Source organism: Tachyglossus aculeatus, unplaced genomic scaffold (assembly GCF_015852505.1).
Source record: "Tachyglossus aculeatus isolate mTacAcu1 unplaced genomic scaffold, mTacAcu1.pri SUPER_34, whole genome shotgun sequence".
NCBI classification, from domain to species: Eukaryota; Metazoa; Chordata; class Mammalia; order Monotremata; family Tachyglossidae; genus Tachyglossus; species Tachyglossus aculeatus.
This window is the reverse complement of record NW_024044839.1, coordinates 681,057-695,552: the sequence shown is the minus strand read 5'-3', so window position 1 is coordinate 695,552 and position 14,496 is coordinate 681,057. Positions and strand designations below refer to the sequence as shown.

At 51.0% G+C, this 14,496-nt stretch overlaps 1 protein-coding gene across 1 annotated transcript; it reads left to right on the top strand.

Moving 5' to 3' along the window:
• Positions 1-3,124: 3,124 nt before the first annotated feature.
• SUMO2 (small ubiquitin like modifier 2) lies at positions 3,125-12,776 on the top strand. Its single transcript, XM_038741965.1, has 4 exons — positions 3,125-3,332; positions 5,926-6,057; positions 10,953-11,024; positions 12,108-12,776. The coding sequence occupies exons 1-4, from the start codon at positions 3,312-3,314 to the stop codon at positions 12,168-12,170; spliced, it is 288 nt and encodes a 95-aa protein (XP_038597893.1). The 5' UTR covers positions 3,125-3,311; the 3' UTR covers positions 12,171-12,776.
• The last annotated feature ends 1,720 nt before the right edge of the window (positions 12,777-14,496 follow it).

Genomic DNA, 14,496 nt, shown 5'->3' with positions numbered 1-14,496 from the left:
GAAAATCCTCATAAACACTGGCCAGAAACAGTGGGGGAACTCAGGCTCCCTGGGTGCCTAACCCCTTCCAAGAAAGCCTCATTATGAGGGGGATGGTGATGACGACAGTGACCGTCCACAACTCGGCTGGCTCCCCGAGTCTGGTTGAAGCCAGGGAGGAGCCGGCGGGGCTCCGGGAGCCAGAGGTCGTGGGTTCTAATCCTGGCTCTGCCACTTGTCAGCCGTGTGACTTTGGGCGAGTCACTTAACTTCTCTGTGCCTCAGTTACCTCATCTGTAAAATGGGGATGAAGACCGTGAGTCCCCCGTGGGGCAACCTGATGATGATGCTATTTGTTAAGCGCTTACTATGTGCCAGGCACTGTACTAAGCGCTGGGGTGGAGACAAGCAAACCAAGTTCGACACAGTCCCTGTCCCACGTGGGGCTCACAGTCTCAATCCTCATTTTACAGATGAGGTAACTGAGGCACAGAAAAGTGAAGTGACTTGCACAAGATCACACAGCAGACAAGTGGCGGAGCTGAGATTAGAACTCATGATCTTCTGACCCCCAGGCCGGTGCTCTATCCACTATGCCATGCTGCTTCTCACCTTGTAACCTCCCCAGCGCTTGGAACAGTGCTTTGCACATAGTAAGCGCTTAATTAATCAATCATATTTATTGAGCGCTTACTGTGTGCAGAGCACTGTATGCCATCATTATTATTATTATTAACTTCTCTGTGCCTCAGTCACCTCATCTGTAAAATGGGGACTCTGAGCCCCACGTGGGACCGCCTGATGACCTCGAATCGCTCCCAGCACCTAGAACGGTGCTTGGCACATAGTAAGCGCTTAAATACCGCCATCATCACCATCATTAGAGAAGCAGCGTGGCTCGGTGGAAAGAGCCCGGGCTTTGGAGCCAGAGGTCATAGGTTCAAATCCCGGCTCCGCCAATTGTCAGCTGTGTGACTTTGGGCAAGTCACTTCACTTCTCTGGGCCTCAGTTCCCTCATCTGTAAAATGGGGATTACTGTGAGCACCCTGTGGGACAACCTGATCACTTCGTAACCTCCCCTGTGCTTAGAACAGTGCTTGGCACATAGTAAGCGCTTAATAAATGCCATTATTATTATTATCGTTACACAATGGGGGTGCCTCGAGAGGAGGCCAGGCACCCAAAGGTGACCTTGGGGGATGGTTTGGAAGGCCCCCCCTGTAACGGGGAGGGACAGTTGGGGCTGTGGGTTGGAAGACCAAGTGGCAAAACATTTCCCCTGGCCTGGAGTCGGGGGGAAAGCTGTGCCCCGGCCCGAGCCCCAGCGGCCTCCTGGAAAGAGCCCGGGCTTTGGAGCCAGAGGTTGTGGGTTCAAATCCCGGCTCCGCCAATTGTCAGCTGTGTGACTCTGGGCAAGTCACTTCACTGGGCCTCAGTTCCCTCATCTGTAAAATGGGGATTAAAGTGAGCCCCCTGTGGGACAACCTGATCACCTCGTATCATCATCATCATCAATCGTATTTATTGAGCGCTTACTGTGTGCAGAGCACTGTACTAAGCGCTTGGGAAGCACAAGTTGGCAACATATAGAGACAGTCCCTACCCACCAGTGGGCTCACAGTCTCGTAACCTCCCCTGCGCTTAGAACAGTGCTTGGCACATAGTAAGCGCTTAATAAATGCCATTATTATTATTATTATTATTATTATCGTTACACAATGGGGATGCCTCGAGAGGAGGCCAGGGACCCAAAGGTGACCTCGGGGGATGGGTTGGAAGGCCCCCCACCCCACCCTGTAATGGGGAGGGGCAGTTGGGGCTGTGGGTTGGAAGACCAAGTGGCAAAACACTTCCCCTGGCCTGGAGTCGGGGGGGAAGCCGTGCCCTGGCCCGAGCCCCAGTGGCCTCCTGGAAAGAGCCCGGGCTTTGGAGCCAGAGGTCGTGGGTTCAAATCCCGGCTCCGCCAATTGTCAGCTGTGTGACTCTGGGCAAGTCACTTCACTGGGCCTCAGGTCCCTCATCTGTAAAATGGGGATTAAAGTGAGCCCCCTGTGGGACAACCTGATCACCTCGTATCATCATCATCATCAATCGTATTTATTGAGCGCTTACTGTGTGCAGAGCACTGTACTAAGCGCTTGGGAAGTACAAGTTGGCAACACATAGAGACAGTCCCTACCCACCAGTGGGCTCACAGTCTCGTAAACTCCCCTGCGCTTAGAACAGTGCTTGGCACATAGTAAGCGCTTAATAAATGCCATTATTATTATCGTTACACAATGGGGATGCCTTGAAAGGAGGCCAGGGACACAAAGGTGACCTCGGGGGATGGGTTGGAAGGCCCCCCACCCCACCCTGTAACGGGGAGGGGCAGTTGGGGCTGTGGGTTGGAAGACCAAGTGGCAAAACATTTCTCCTGGCCTCGAGTCGGGGGGTGGGGAAAGCCGTGCCCCGGCCCGAGCCCCAGTGGCCTCCTGGAAAGAGCCCGGGCTTTGGAGCCAGAGGTCGTGGGTTCAAATCCCGACTCTGCCAATTGTCAGCTGTGTGACTTTGGGCAAGTCACTTCACTTCTCTGGGCCTCAGTTCCCTCATCTGTAAAATGGGGATTAATGCGAGCCCCCTGTGGGACAACCTGATCACCTCGTAACCTCCCCTGCCCTTAGAACAGTGCTTGACACATAGTAAGCGCTTAATAAACGCCATTATTATTATTATCGTTACACAATGGGGATGCCTCGAGAGGAGGCCAGGGACCCAAAGGTGACCTCGAGGGATGGGTTGGAAGGCCCCCCCACCCCACCCTGTAACGGGGAGGGGCAGTTGGGGCTGTGGGTTGGAAGACCAAGTGGGAAAACATTTCCCCTGGCCTGGAGTCGGGGGGCGGGGGGGAAGCCGTGCCCCGGCCCGAGCCCCAGTGGCCTCCTCGGAGGCCATTTTGATTCTCCTCAGCACGGACGAGGACAATACGGCCCCGCCCCGAGCCGAGCGCGCCCCCGGCCGGCCCGGCGCGCGCGCCCGCGCTCCTTCCCGCCTCCCCGGCGGGGCCGCGCGAGGGGCCTTATGTAAGCGTCGCGCGCTCCCGCGCGGCGGGGAGCCAATGAGCGGCCGGGGCGGCGCGGGCCCGCGCACGCAAGGGACGCAGGGCGTGCGCGCTCCCCCCGCCGTCTCCACCTCTTCCTCCTCCTTCTCTCCCCTCCTCCTCCTTCTCCTCATCGGTCAGCTCCTCCCGGAGGAGCCGCCGCCGCCGCCGCCTCGGCCTCCGCCGCTCGTGGTGGGTGCGGAGCCGGTGCCCCTTTGTGAAGCGGCGGCTTGAGGAGAGTCGGGACTCGCCATGGCGGACGAGAAGCCCAAGGTGAGGCCGGGGAGCGGGGCGCCCGCGGCGGGGGTCTGAGGCAGGCGAGGGGGCGGCCGGTATGGGCCGGTTCGGGCCGGTCCGGACCGCCCCGTCCCGGCCGGGCCCGGGGCCCCGGGTCTCGGGCCGGGCCCGGCTCTCTCCGCGCCATTTTCCTCCCGCCTGCCCGCGCTCCCGCCCCCGGGGCCGGAGGGGCGGGGACGAGGGCGGAAGGGGGTCCTCTCAATCAATCAATCAATCAATCAATCATTCAGTTGTATTTATTAAGCGCTTACAGCGTGCAGAGCACTGTACTAAGCGCTTGGGAAATACTCTCCCCGTCCCCGCGGACTCCGTCCGTCCGGCCATCGTGACCGTCGGCCTCCATTCATTCATTCATTCATTCATTCAATCGTATTTATTGAGCGCTTACCGCGTGCAGAGCACTGTACTAAGCGCTTGGGAAGTACAAGTTGGCAACACATCGAGCCGGTCCCTACCCAACAGTGGGACTCCGGCCTCCTCAGCCGGAGCGGCGGGGCCCCAACGTTTCATCATCAATCGTATTTATTGAGCGCTTACTGTGTGCAGGGCACTGTACTAAGCGCTTGGGAAGTACAAGTTGGCAACACATCGAGCCGGTCCCTACCCAACAGTGGGACTCCAGCCTCCTCAGCCGGAGCGGCGGGGCCCCAACGTTTCATCATCAATCGTATTTATTGAGCGCTTACCGCGTGCAGAGCACTGTACTAAGCGCTTGGGAAGTACAAGTTGGCAACATAGACAGCTCCTACCCACCAGTGGGCTCACAGTTTCCGCCGATGTGACCCCGATTCCGGGCTGGCCTGCTGCCCCCCCGGGAGTGGGGGCATTTCGGGGGTCACTTATCCAATCAATCAATCAATCGTATTTATTATTCTAGACTGTGAGCCCACTGTTGGGTAGGGACTGTCTTTATATGTTGCCAGCTTGTACTTCTGAAGCGCTTAGTCCAGTGCTCTGCACACAGTAAGCGCTCAATAAATACCATTGATTGATTGAGCGCTTACTGTGTGCAGAGCACCGGACTAAGCGCTTGGGAAGTACAAGTTGGCAACAATCGTATTTATTGATTTGTCGTATTATTATTCATTCATTCAACCGTATCTCCCCCTTCTAGACTGTGAGCCCACTGTTGGGTAGGGACCGTCTTTTTATGTTGCCAGCTTGTAGTTCTCAAGCGCTTAGTACAGTGCTCCGCACACAGTAAGCGCTCAATATGTTTTGTTCTCCGTCTCCCCCTTCTAGACTGTGAGCCCACTGTTGGGTAGGGACCGCCAGCTTGTACTTCCCAAGCGCTTAGTACAGTGCTCCGCACACAGTAAGCGGTCAATACGTTTTGTTCTCCGTCTCCCCCTTCTAGACTGTGAGCCCACTGTTGGGTAGGGACCGTCTTTATATGTTGCCAGCTTGTACTTCCCAAGCGCTCAATAAATACGATTGATGGATTGATTAAGCGCTTACTGTGTGCAGAGCACTGTACTAAGCGCTTGGGAAGTACAGGTTGGCAACATAGACGGTCCCTACCCAACAGTTGGCTCACAGTCTAGAAGGGGGAGACGGAGAACAAAACATATTAACAAAGTAAAATAAATAGAATAAATATGTACAAATAGAGTAATAAATACGTACAAACATATATACAGGTGCTGTGGGGAGGGGAAGGAGGTAAAGTGGGGGGGGGGAGGGGGCTCAGTGTGGGAAGGCCTCCTGGAGGAGGTGAGCTCTCAGTAGGGGTTTGAAGGGGGTCGGTCTTGGACCCCGGAAAGACCCGCCCAATTAGGCGTCTCTTTGGTTCCGGGCCCAACGGCCGTTGGAGCCCCTTCTGGCTCCCACAGCGACGCCTCCGCGCGGGCCCTCTCCCGGCCTCGGCCATAGCGGGGTCATTCATTCAGTCCTATTTATTGAGCGCTTACTGTGTGCAGAGCACTGTAGAGAGGAGACCGCCCGGGCAGCCGAAGGTGGGTGGGGGCCACCCGCCCGGCTCCAAACCCCCCCGGGGCGGGCGGGAATTTTAGCGAATTCCCGGCCGGGATAGGGAAACCGCCGCCCAGCCCCCCTGCAGGGTGACACGATGCCGGGCCCCTTCAGAATTCAAAATACGAAACCTGTTGATCTCCGAAGTAACTTTATTTCGCCCGGTGTGTTGCTGCTCCGTGGCCAGATTTGATTTTTTTTTTTCTTCCTTCATCATCATCATCAATCGTATTTATTGAGCGCTTACTATGTGCAGAGCACTGTACTAAGCGCTTGGGAAGTACAAATTGGCAACGTAGTTCCTTCCTTCTTGGAGAAGCAGCGTGGCTCACTGGAAAGAGCCCGGGCTTTGGAGTCAGAGGTCAGGGGTTCAAATCCTGGCTCCGCCAATTGCCAGCTGCGTGACTTTGGGCAAGTCACTTCACTTCTCTGTGCCTCAGTTACCTCATCTGTAAAATGGGGGTGAAGACTGTGAGCCCCCCGTGGGACAACCTGATCACCTTGTAATCTCCCCAGCGCTTAGAACAGTGCTTTGCACATAGTAAGCGCCGAATAAATGCCATCATTATTATTAAGCCACTTTCCTCTCTCCCAACAGGAAGGAGTGAAAACCGAAAACAACGACCACATTAACTTGAAGGTGGCAGGGCAGGATGGTTCGGTGGTGCAGTTTAAGATTAAGAGGCACACGCCGCTTAGTAAACTAATGAAAGCCTATTGCGAACGACAGGTGAGGAGCTCACATATTTCCACTGCAAGGGGGTGGGGAAGATGAAGGGAGGGATGCCTTTCTTTGATGGACAAGAGTACAGCCTTTACGGTTATAACTCAGGTGTATGTGTGTGTTTTGGGTGGTTGTTTTTTTCCTTATCTTTTTTTTTTTTAACCAAACTGGGAAGATGTGTGTGCACTTTTTGGTCTTTTGCCACTCTTTGTCATGCCAAAGTGTATTAGCCGTTTTTCTCCATCCTGAGAGAGAGGTCGGTGTTTTGACGGGAGAGTCCGTAAGGTGATGCTGTTAAGCTTGCAGCAAGAAACCTTGCAGATTTTAAAGAAACCTTCCCCTCTGCCTCTTTCAGCCACTGGTAGTGACCCTTCAGGAGGCCTTATTATCAGTCAGTGGTATTTACTGAATACTTAGCGTGGGAGAGCCCTTGTACTAAACGCTTGGTACCAAGCGTTGGTAGACACGTTCCCCGCCTACACGGAACTTACTACTTAGCCTCATTTAAAACCTGTAGTAGCAAGAGTCTGTTTTGTCCTTAGCCTTCAAAATTGTAAATGATTCCTGTAATGAGAAAGTGCTAGGAGCAGTGGGTGCATAAGTACCGTTGATTGAGTCATCAAGTTTACCAAGCCCCGTTATTGATGGAACTACTACCCTTTCAATGGGATGAAAGAAACTCAGACATGAAGGGCGGCATCCTCTCAGAATGCAGGGTACAAGATCCACCCGGCTCCTTCATAGGTGGATTTTGCACTGAAATTCAAAGAAGATTAGCATACTTCGTCATCATCCACCATGAATGGTCTGCATAGAGCAGAATTTAAGAAAATCAGTTTGAGATAAATAAATCAATGGTATTTATTGAGTGCTTATTCATTCAGTTGTATTTATTGAGCGCTTACTGTGTACAGAGCACTATATTAGGCGCATGGGAGAGTCCAACACAACAAAGTTGATAGGTATATTCCCTGCGCACAAGTATTTTACAGTCTAGGGAGACTAGGTGAGTACATTTATCCAAAATGTGGGTTTGGAGTAAAGGGTAAGGGCCTGATTTAAATGGGCACTAATTGGGCAGCAAAATCATTCTTTGTGCTTCGGGCATCCCCCTAAGGAGTGAAGAGCATTAGGCTGAACCAGTGTCAGAAGATGAAGCCGTGAGCGGGATTTTGTTTTTCTGGCATTCTTGTGGTGTGAAGGTCTTAATCTGGGCCCGATTTCCTTTTAATATAAATTAGAAAAGTCTCCAGAATCACCCAGCAACAAGCCCTGATCATCTTGCCAGAAGTCTTTCAGAGCAGTCGTCTTACCACAAAAAGTTTGCATCTTGGAGAGTTGGTATGAAGTGATCCTCCTCAGGATGTGGTTTTATTTTTTTTTAACTCACCGGTGACTCAAATGGGATTCTCGAAGCTCTCACTAAATCATTGTTCCATTGAACAGTTAGAAAGCCCGGAACTCCCAGATGCGTGTGCTGACCCCTTCTAGATTCCGAACCCAGGTGCTTAGGAAACTTACCCAAAGCTTCATCTCAATCACTCGGAATGGGGCTGTCTGTGCTTGGAGAAGTTTTCATTCAAAACATCTCCAGCATGGATGGACCGGCCCCCCTGCCCCTGCCCCACCATCCCAGTAGCGGGCCACTGGCTAAGCCTTACTCCTCCTCCCACCCACCAGAGGGGAACACTCAACTCCCAGAAGGTCAGTGATTCTTGAGTGGTCTGCCCAAGTCCTATAGCTGGTGGTCTAGCATTGGGGTGGTCCCCGATATACTGCCAGGGGAGATTAAGTGGGCTGCTGACCTTTGGTTTCAGCAGGCTGGTAAGTGAGGGTTTAAGGAGAAAAGTTAAGGTCTTCATGGGGTCACCCATAGCTGTGCACTGTTAAGGGGTGGCTTTTCCTCATTGGAGTGGGGAAAGGTGGAGTTGATGAAAATAGAAATTGATTTACGTCCTAACTCGGTTTCGTTTTCCTCATTGGAGTGGGGAAAGGTGGAGTTGATGAAAATAGAAATTGATTTACGTCCTAACTCGGTTTCGTCAGGAAGCCTCGATTTGTTTTTGGGACACGTTTGCCATTTCAGTTAACCTTGCTCAGTGCTCTGGTTTAAGAAGAGGGTTTCACTTTCATTTTCAGAAGGTTCATTTACATGATTTAAAGCTGTGGTTTATTTTCATTTTTTTGTTGTTGCTTTTTGATAAATTTTGTCACTTCACCTGGAAACCGAATCCTGAAACAGTGGTGCAGATATTAGTGAAATCATTGAGAAGCAAACGGCCTCCAGTTACCAGGAATCTCCTCGAAACATTTTCCTCTTGGTTCCCCTATCCCTCTCTCCTTGCCTGTTGTCTTCGAACTTCTCTTTGTTACCAGATATGTTCAACCCTCAATGATCCTTTATGCACTTAACTGCACTTTTGGTGCCAGGTACAGGCTTGACTGTCTTGTTGCTTGCAGAGAAACCAAAAGGCTAATGGGTAGGGAATCGGGTCAGCTGACTTTCCACTCCTGCTCCTATTAAGAAGGATATTCTCTCTGGAGGTAGAAAGGCAGTTTGAGAATCAAAGCTAGGAATTCCAGATATTGAATGGGTTCTGCTACATCTATCTCAAGGAACCTCAGGAGACAGTTTGAGGGGCCCTCGCTGGGATTCTGGGACCCATATCTAAAACCTGAAAAAAGCACAGCCTGTATAAAAGTTTTCTCCATTCCGTGACGATTTTAAGTTAAAAGTTCTAAACCTTTTCTAATAAAGACATAATCGATCTCTCATCTACCCAGGGGGGAGAATGGCTGAAGTGGGGAGAATTGCGTTGTCAGAATTAAAGTAAATTGAGTGACCAGAATTTTACTTCCCTTGCCCCTCTGGCATGCATTTTTAGAGTGCTTTTTATTGCTTAAACGACTCTGGGTTTGGGATTTTTTTTTTTGCTTTTTTATTAATTATTTTAATCCATCTAGGTGGCAGTATAGATGCCAAGCGCTTAGTACAGTGCTCTGCACACAGGAAGCGCTTAGTAAAATGAATACCTCATGTGCTCACAAGCTCTTTGCCATCTGTCTCCATCTCTGCCGTGCCCCTCCTGGCCGAGGCACACGCATTTCTCTGGCCTGTCCAGTGGCCCGGGGGAGGCCAGCCGGCCCCCAGCCACCTCAGCCTCTTCCTCAACTAAACCTTGGATCGCCCCATTTGGTACCAAATTAAGCTGCGCCAGGACCAGCTGCAGGCCTAACTCGAAGACGAAACCGATTGAGTGGACGAGGAGTCTAGACCCTGGAGATCACGTTTGGGGTTTTTTAAATTTCCCCTTCACCGTTGAAAAACCCTGCCTGCCGGCGATAGCAGAATATCATCATTTACATTCAAGGGGGGAACACAAGTTTGTTCAGTTTTTTTTGTTGTTGATGGTATGTTTTCTTGGGAAGAATCTTGGTAGGCCGTGGTTGAGTCAGAGGGAGGGGAGACGTGAGATGCTAAGGAAAGAATTTTAGACTATAGAATCAATCAATCGTATTTATTGAGCGCTTACTGTGTGCAGAGCACTGTACAAAGCGCTTGGGAAAAAGTTGGCAACATATAGAGACGGTCCCTACCCAACAGTGGGCTCACAGTCTAGAAAAGAATTCAAGCGGAGGGGAAGGAGCCCTAAAACACCTGAAACGAAAACTGGGTTAAATGGGGCCCGGGCAGGTCCTGGAGCAGAGCTAGTGGTTGGTTTTCTATCCCCTATAGGAGGCTTATTACTTTGAGGCCACTTGAGTTTGTTTTGTGCATCAGTTACAGTGAAGAGGTTACAAGGCAAGTTTGGGTTCAGAGCATCTTTCCTTCTCTAGGCGGAGGTGACAACCGTTGTCAACTGAAATAGTCTGCCTAACAGGAATGCCGTTTCTACAGGCCCTCTCCAAGAAACGCTTCAAGGAAGTTTGAAAGACAGATGCCCTTTTTAAAATATTTTTCTCCGGGTCCCTCCCTTAGAGGCCTTTAACTCTAGTTTTAGTGGGGGGAAAAATGAAGTATAAGGAAGTGAAAATGTCCTGAGGAGATCCAAGATCAGATCATCTTAGCCTGAAGTGAACCAGAAACCAGTGCTGGGGTTTGGATGAAAGGATTTGGTGTGTGATTAGGGATTGTGCCTACCAACTCCGTTGGACGGTACTCTCTCAAGCACACAGTAAGCGCTCAAAGCATGCCACTGATTGATTGAGAGTCGATGCCCTACATTTTGCCTCAGAATACTTCTGGATAAATTTTTCTGTGCTTTTTGAAGCTGGGATGCAGCATGATCCAATGGAAAGAGCACAGGGCTGGGAGTCAGGAGACTTGGGTTCTAGGCCCAGTTCTGCCACTTGGCTGCTATGGGTCCCTGGGCAAGTCAATCTCTCTGGGCTTAGGTTTCTTCATCTGTAAAATGGACCTAAAATTCTTGCTCACCCGTCCGCTTAGACTGGATCCCTGAGTGGCACGGGACTGTGTCTGATCCTCCTTGCTTTATGTCTTCCCCCAGTGCTCCGCACCATACACGGTGCATATTAAGTGCTTAATACCGACACTGTTGTTTTATTCGGATTTCATTGGATAGGAGTTACTCTCAAGTGGGTTAATCTTCCCTTGTATAAAACTGGGCTATCGATTTTAACGGCAGGGTTATTATGCGCGTCTTAGTTTCCGTTTTTGGGCTGTGGAGTTTTTGTTGTGGCAGCTCCTTAGTGTTTGTTTGAGAGCGGTGGGCTTCTTCCCAAACCGGGAGGCATCGAAAGGCAGTGACATCTTTATCAGCTTGGCGCACCCGCAAGTGATGCATGTGATTGAAGGTGGGGCTCGGCCAGTCCCTCGGAAAAGCTTCCTGTCGCGTTGAACAGATGCTCACCCATGTCTTTTCTTGTATCCGTTTGCCCAGGGTTTGTCGATGAGGCAGATCAGATTCCGGTTCGATGGGCAGCCAATTAATGAAACAGACACGCCCGCACAGGTAAGCGGTCTGGTGCCGACCTCCGAAGGCCTGCCCGGGTTCTCTGCTGGAGCGGAGGGGGCAGAATTGCAGGCGCCCGGTCACCTCGGGGTCGTTTGGCAGCTGGCGGACCCGGGTCGGCCTTTGGTCCCAAAACTCCCATTGGAGGGCTGCAGAGGAATCCACAGAGATTCCTCAGGACGCTTGGGTCCTCGTGGACATCCCAGTACGGCCCGGTAACATCCCAGCTAGTCTTGATTTGTCAAAAGGCTCACGGGCCTCAGTGTGAGGGCCCAAAAGTTGCCTGTGTGGATGGGCAAGACTGCCATTCTGAAGTGCACTGGGGTGGTGGACGTCTCTTTTTCTGGGATGAGAATCCCGGCGGGAGAGAACAAGTTTTGGCCCCTTTCTGGGGCGACGTGATAAAGTCTGTGTTCGCTCCACCCTCCTCTTTGCCCCTCTTGCCAAAGATTCGTCCCCACCTAGCCTAGCCCATTTCCGGGACCCACACCTTTCCATGGGGAGCTGCTCCCAAGTGCCGGGGAGAAGTTGTCCACTCACACTGAGCGTTTGAAAGTCTGGGGCGCCTTTGAGCGACTGGGACGTGGGGATGATTCCTGAGGGGGTTTTTTAAAGCCAAGTCAGAGCCTACTGGACCAGCACGGAGAGATTTGAAAGCAGTTTTTGGAGTCTTCCCCCTGTCGGCTCCGGGATCGGAACAAGTTTAGTGTCGGCGGTTGGGACCAGTGGGTCGAGCAGTTAGGCGCCCAGGGTCCTCGAGGGACCCATGAATCCCTGAAGGCTTCATGCCTGCTGCACTGAATAGTTGGTTGTTCCTGATCCACGAGCTTCCTCTCAGTTGGAGTCCCTGTGGCCCCTGGGCCCCCGACTGCGACTCGCCACGGGTGGCTAAGGATCGTCTAGCGTCAGAGAGAGGGACGTTCTAGGTTCCGGCCTGTTTCGTCAGGCGCGGAGGGCGTCAGTTCCCAAGCCGGGGGTGCGGATCCTCGAGGCCCCCGGCCCGGGATGCCCGATGGAGTGGCGGGCCCGGCCGGTGAACTCGGTGAGGGTGAAAGCCACCTTGTGTTTCTCTCCCACTTGCAGTTGGAAATGGAGGACGAAGATACAATTGATGTGTTCCAGCAGCAGACGGGAGGCGTCTACTAGCAGGAGAGCCGCCACCTTACTCCAGGACTGTGCTCCTCGCCACATTCACAATTAGAAAACCGAGATTTGGTTCTGCCACATCCTGACTACTGCAGTATAGTTTTCTCTCTTCTTTGGTATTTTTTTTTTCTCCCCTCTCTACCTTTATTGTACATAAAGTAACTGGTGTATGTGCACAGACAGAATGCGTATTTTTTTTTTAACTAAACGGCCAATGGTATGTCTGGATCAACATCAACTGGAGTTGGGGAGGAGAGAGGACAAGCTGGCTCTGAGAAAACGCTCCCTGTCTCCATCTGTGGCATGCTCATTCAACTTTTATCTTTCTATTCCAGTAAGTTATTTTGCTCTCACTGTTTAACAAAACAAACAAGCAAAGAAAAAAAATCCCTCACATACCTTGTTTAATTGGATAATTTCAATGTTTTTCTTTTTATCATTGTAAAACCAAGGACGATTTTATAACTTTTTTGTACGTAGCTGTTACATGTAGGGCAGTCTCTGTCTTTAAGTAGGGATAAATTACTCTAAAGAAATGGATCCTAGATAGTTTTCCCTTCAAAGTCAAGCGTCTTGTTGTTTAAATAAACTTCTTGTTTAAAATAAGCTGCCACCTTTCATTTTTCCAGACAGGCGGGAGAGAAGGAATGACGTAAAAAGACATCCCGGGCGGGGGGAGCGAGTTGAGGAAGAACGGCCGCCGGAAGCAGTCGAGCCGTGCGCTTGTGGGACTCAGCGTTTTCTGTTTGCGGGTGGATGGGAAGGTCTGTGGCGGAGCATGAAATCTCGTCCCCTTGGTCAGATGGGCTTAGTTTAGTCTGGCTATTGGAAGCAGGAAGGAACTGAAGGACGACCCTGGCCCTGCTCTCATTTCTGTGCCATGTTTTGAACCAACAGTCCTGAACAAGGAGCTGCGAGATGCTGGGCGCTCTCTCCGTCTCTGTCTCTCTCTCTCTCTCTCTCTCTCTCTCTCTCTCTCTCTCACTCTGTGTCTCTGTATTTATTGAGCACTTACTATGTGCAAAGCACTGTTCTAAGTGCATGGGAGAGTACAGTACAACAAAATAAGCAGACACGTTCCCTAACCATTATGAGCTAACAGTCGAAGAAAGCTATATATTGGGTGTTTGTCTGCCTGCTCAAAGCTCCGGGAGCCTTTGGGAGAGTGAGTCCGCAGTGTCACATGTGAGCGTTTTGTCCCATGTGATGAAACAACGTTTTGTCTCTGAAATGTGGAGATGGTGGATGCAGGTATGGCTTCCCTGTTAACAAATATATGGGGTAGCGTCTGTCTGAGGGTCCTGTTGGCAGCTCGTCCAGATTTATGGGTCTGTAACATATGGCTTTTTGCTTCCCCTTCTAACACCCAGCTGTTGGGGCTGCCCTTCCCAGGTCTGGTTGAGTGAAATTGCTTTTATACATTTGGACTTAACCAACTGGGACATTTAGGAAGCACCTGTGACATGCCAAAGCCCTGCAGTAAACCCAAAATAGCAGATAGGACACAGTCCCTGTCCCAGACTGGGCTCCCAATCTACTTCTCCACATTTTTGAGTTCTTATTTTATTTTCCTTTCTGATAAAGTTACCCTGAATGGAGGCTGTGAGGGACCCTGGAGCTTAAAGTGGAAAAAATCTGTTGGTTTGTGGTGCTGGTAGGTAATGGGGTGCTTTGCACATAGTAAGCGCTTAACAGATGCTGTTATTATTATTAAATCAGGGAGGAAGCTGCCCAGTCTTGGATTAGGATATCATTAGAAAATCAAGAATCTCTTCTGGGTTTGGAAGGCCAAGTCCCCCAACCCTGAAGGTCACTAACACAGTGGCATTTCACTATTTCACTCCATGGTCTTCAGGAATAGAGCCTCTATTCCATTTGAATCTGGGTTTTGCTTGGGGAGTTGATCATTGTGACAGATGATGCCTTTGCGTCAGATCCTTTCAAGCAGCATGGCCTAGTGGATAGAATAAGGGCCAGGAAGTTAGAAGGACCTGTGTTCTAATCCCCGCTCTGCCACATCTACTGTATGTCCTTGGGCAAGTCACTTAACTTCTCTGGTTAACTCATCTGTAAAATGGGGATTAAGACTGTGAGCCACATGTAGGACAGGGACTGCGTCCAATCCGATTTGGTTGTATCTTCCCAGCTCGTAGTTCAGTGCCTGGCACATAGTAAGCGCTTAACAAGTACCATGGTTATTATTTAAAGCTTCCTATGCTTGAGATAATGGCTGGATAGTTTTGTTTTTTTCTACTACTCTGCTAAGGTTTTGAAGTGTACTTATTGGTAAGTGTAGGGAGAGGACAGAGGCCGTGGCTTGTGATGG